Below are 3,815 nucleotides of genomic sequence, written 5' to 3' on the forward strand. Positions count from 1 at the left end.
GAGAAATGATGAACCCAAGACTTATTGACAGCTTACTGAAATAATGTCCTACCTGTTTTTACTTTTAAGCGCTCATAGTCAAAAATGGCAACTCCTGTAGTCTCACTGCCAGTTCCAGCTGTAGTGGGGACTAGAAGAAGAGAATATATTGATATGGGTGCATCTAAGCCAGGGCTTATGGAAATTTTAATCCAGCCTTAGAAAATGAGGGACCAAATGACACGGCAGCAGGTCAGCTTTCCTGACCTCATTCCTTCATCCATGTTAACAAAGTCTGCATTAGTGGGATGCATCATGGGAAGCTCTTTAACACCAGTACCCCAACAGCCACAGCTGTGTGCTCACTCTCAAGCTGCTCAGCATCCCTTGTAAGAAAACTCAAATTTGGGCTCTCTGAAAGGCATCTCCTTTGGCAACAAGCACTGCAATGTTCTGCTTTTGCTACGCTTCACGGTTCTGGACATCCTGTCAAGGTTTTAAACTTTGCTAATCACCCCTCTGTGTGATGCTGACATAGTTTGCACCAGGGGGTGCCATTTGCCAGACATCAATTATCCTCCTTCCTGCTGATACCTAATTCATGTCAAAACACTTCATTTGTCATCAGCTGAATCCTAGGGCACATCCCATCACAAAGCTCCCTCACAATAGGCAGTGGGCTGAGGGTGGAGGTAGGAAGGGCTGTTTTTAAGTGGAGATGTAAACTCTCCAGCTAAAGAACACCACCATATTGATAAGCTGGCCCTAAAAGTTGGAAGGGGGGGGATAAAGATGCTGGAGCACGATGTGCCTGGACAAAAGCCATTGTCCATTTGTATTTGTGTGTCCATGAAGAAACAGTAGGGAACAGAGCAGATGTAAGCCGATGCTCCCCACATGTCACTGGAAGGGACAAAGCGTGAGGGCAGCTGAATGGTGGATCATATGGGTGAGAGGGTTAGCCCAACACCAGAGGAAACAATGAGCAGTGCCCTTCCACACCACAGTGGCCAGCAAAGCAGAGAAAGACAAAGAGAGACGGCTGGCCAATAAGAACATGATATTCACAGAAAATTATTTGGTGAAGGGGCACAACGTTAGGTAAATGGATTACTCTTTCCATGTGGTTATTATTTTCATGAGTTAAATTTTTCCACCCACAAATTTTCCATCATTGGTGGAATAATAAAGATCCTAAGGGTTGGACTCTAATATCTAATGCCTTCCACTTGTTTTCATCACCAAGTGACCAAAATCTTGAAATGAAACGGAAACAAGTTTTCGAATTCATGAATTGTCCTCTATGAAGTTGACGTTCTTAGGTTGTTGGTAAGATTCGGTGAGACTCCCATTGGAAGGTGAGGAGTTGAGAAAAAGTGTGTTTTACCTGCAATCAGTGGCTTAAGGGGCACAGTGACAGGTTGTCCTTTTCCAATGGGGGCATTGACATAATCTAAGAAATCCGCCTTGGGGCTGGATGCATACAGGTTGGCAGCTTTACAAGTGTCTATGGTCGATCCACCGCCCACGGCAACATAGGCATCAAATGCCCCTCTTTTGGCAAATTCAATAGCTTCCATGAAGCTTGGAAGAGAAAAAAGAATCTTGTCATTTTTCAGCAGAAACAGTTGCTCCTATTATTAAATAACCCATTTCAGTGACAAATATTGATCCAGCACCTGTTGTGTTTGGGGCTCTGTATTGGGTGCTGAGGAGACAATGACCGAGAAAAAAGAGCCTCTGACCTTGAAGAGCTGACATGCTACTTCATGGAAGTACCATGGAGCGGCGACATGGTGTAATGGATGGAACACTGGGGTGGGAATCAGGAAGACCTGAGTTCAAATCCCACTTTGGACATTTACTAGTTGTGGGTCCCTGGGCAAATTACATAACTTATCTGTGCCCTTCCTCATCAGAAAACCAAAAGGGTGGAACTAAGTGGTCCTTGTCCTCCCTTCTGGCTCTAAACCTGCAATCCTAGGAACATATGCACAGAGAAAATATAGGTAATGTACAGAATTTATAGAAAATAAATAAGGTAGTGATTTTAAGACAGAAGGTAAGGGTTTTTTTTAAAAAAAGGAAAAAAAAGAAAATAAATATGGAAGCCAGGCCTAGAGATGATATGACTTGGGTTCAAATTTGAACTCAGACACTTCCTAGGTATGTGACCCTTGCCCAGGCACTTAACCTCAATTGCTTTATTGCTCTTCTGTTTTGTAATGGATACTTAATATTGATTCTAAGACAGAAGATAAGGATTGAAAAGAAATACATTGTCATAAGAGAGTGCAGGTGGGTAGTAGGCACAGTGGACAAAGCACTAGGCCTGGAGTCAGGAAGATCTAAGTTCAAATCCAGCTTCAGACATTTACTAGCTCTATGACTACAGACACAAGACTATTTGCAATAAAACTTATTTCTGAAAGATTCCTTCTACATCTCACAGTAAGTTCTCATTATTTCTAAGTCTAATAAAACTCTTGGGTTAAAAAAATGCTATATTTGCCTCAGTTTCCTCATCTGTAAACTACATAGGAGAAGAAAATGACAACCACTCCAGTGTCTCTGCCAAGAAAACCCCAAATGGGACATGACTGAAAACAACTAATAAGAGGATGGGGAACACTAAACATAAGGGCCCATGCAAATATTAAGTAATAAAAGTGTGTATCTGCCATCATTTGAAGCAGCCCAAAACCCTCCCCATATTTCATCTCCCCTTTCAGAATACCTCGAATCAGTAGGTTCCACTCTGACATTATCGTAAACTTTAAAGTTTATACCATTCTTTGTTAAGGAATTCATGACTACTTGTACTGGAGGTAGCTGGGAAAGGTTCTTATCTGTCATCAAACAAACATTTTTAGCACCCATATTTTGAAGGTCCTATAACACACACACAAAAAAAATAATTTTGAAATGATAGCTGAATTTGTTAGAACCACATCTTTTCTTGACAAATAATTTGAACCAGACACTTTTCCTAGAACTCAATTACGACCATTTATTATTATTTTTAGTAGATTCTTATAAAAGACTGTAGACTCTTAAATATTTACCATGCCTACTTCTTTTGTGACTCCTGCCCCATATCTAATATTTGAAACTGCCATCTGCAAGAAAAAAGTACAGTTATAACAATATGATACACAAGTAAAGTTTCTCTTGAAGTTCATGATGATAAAGACTTAATGATAAAGATCTTTAACATAAAATTCACAACTGCTCTCCTCTCTTCCATTCTACAATATTGCTATTAAAATAGGCCATTAAAAAAAAGACCCTTTCCTTTTGCCTAAGAACCAATATGCAATATGGATTCTATTTTATTTTTTTAATCCTTACCTTCCATCTTAGAATCAATACTGTGTATTGGTTCTCAGGCAGAAGACCAATAAAGGGTAGGGAATGGGGGGTTAAGTGACTTACCCATAGCTAGGAAGTTTCTGAGGCCAGATTTGAACCCAGGACACCCCTCCCCGCCCCCATTTCTAGGCCTGGCTCTCTATCCTCTAAGCCACCTAGCTGACCCCTCCTTTAAGCCTTTTAAGTTCAGGTCTACCTTTTCCAAGAAGCCTGTGATCCTTCCTAATCTCCCCCCAAGTAGCATGTCCTTCTCCAATTTTTCTGTGGTACAAATTTTAGCAGGTCATTCATTCCCCTCCACCTTCTCAATCTTCTATTTTACCTCTCTGTGTACAGATTATTTTTTCCAAATAGAATGTGAGCTCCTTGAGGGTAACAACAAGAGTGTTTTTTATACTTGTGTACATCTCCTGATTCTAGGTCTCACACTCTATCTTTGTACCACCTGCTGCGTCACAAGAGAT

The 3,815-nt window shown here is 40.8% G+C and overlaps 1 protein-coding gene across 1 annotated transcript; it reads right to left on the minus strand.

Moving 5' to 3' along the window:
* Nucleotides 1-52: 52 nt before the first annotated feature.
* LOC123255255 (hydroxyacid-oxoacid transhydrogenase, mitochondrial-like) lies at nt 53-3,098 on the minus strand (the record flags this gene model as incomplete). The annotated part of the gene is made up of 4 exons (XM_044684091.1): nt 3,045-3,098; nt 2,717-2,871; nt 1,367-1,563; nt 53-130 (listed from the first exon to the last, which is right to left on the minus strand). Coding segments are annotated over exons 1-4 (484 nt in total), but the record flags the coding sequence as incomplete, so codon positions are not given.
* Between the last annotated feature and the right edge of the window lie 717 nt (nt 3,099-3,815).

Source organism: Gracilinanus agilis, unplaced genomic scaffold (assembly GCF_016433145.1).
Source record: "Gracilinanus agilis isolate LMUSP501 unplaced genomic scaffold, AgileGrace unplaced_scaffold41823, whole genome shotgun sequence".
Taxonomy (NCBI): domain Eukaryota; kingdom Metazoa; phylum Chordata; class Mammalia; order Didelphimorphia; family Didelphidae; genus Gracilinanus; species Gracilinanus agilis.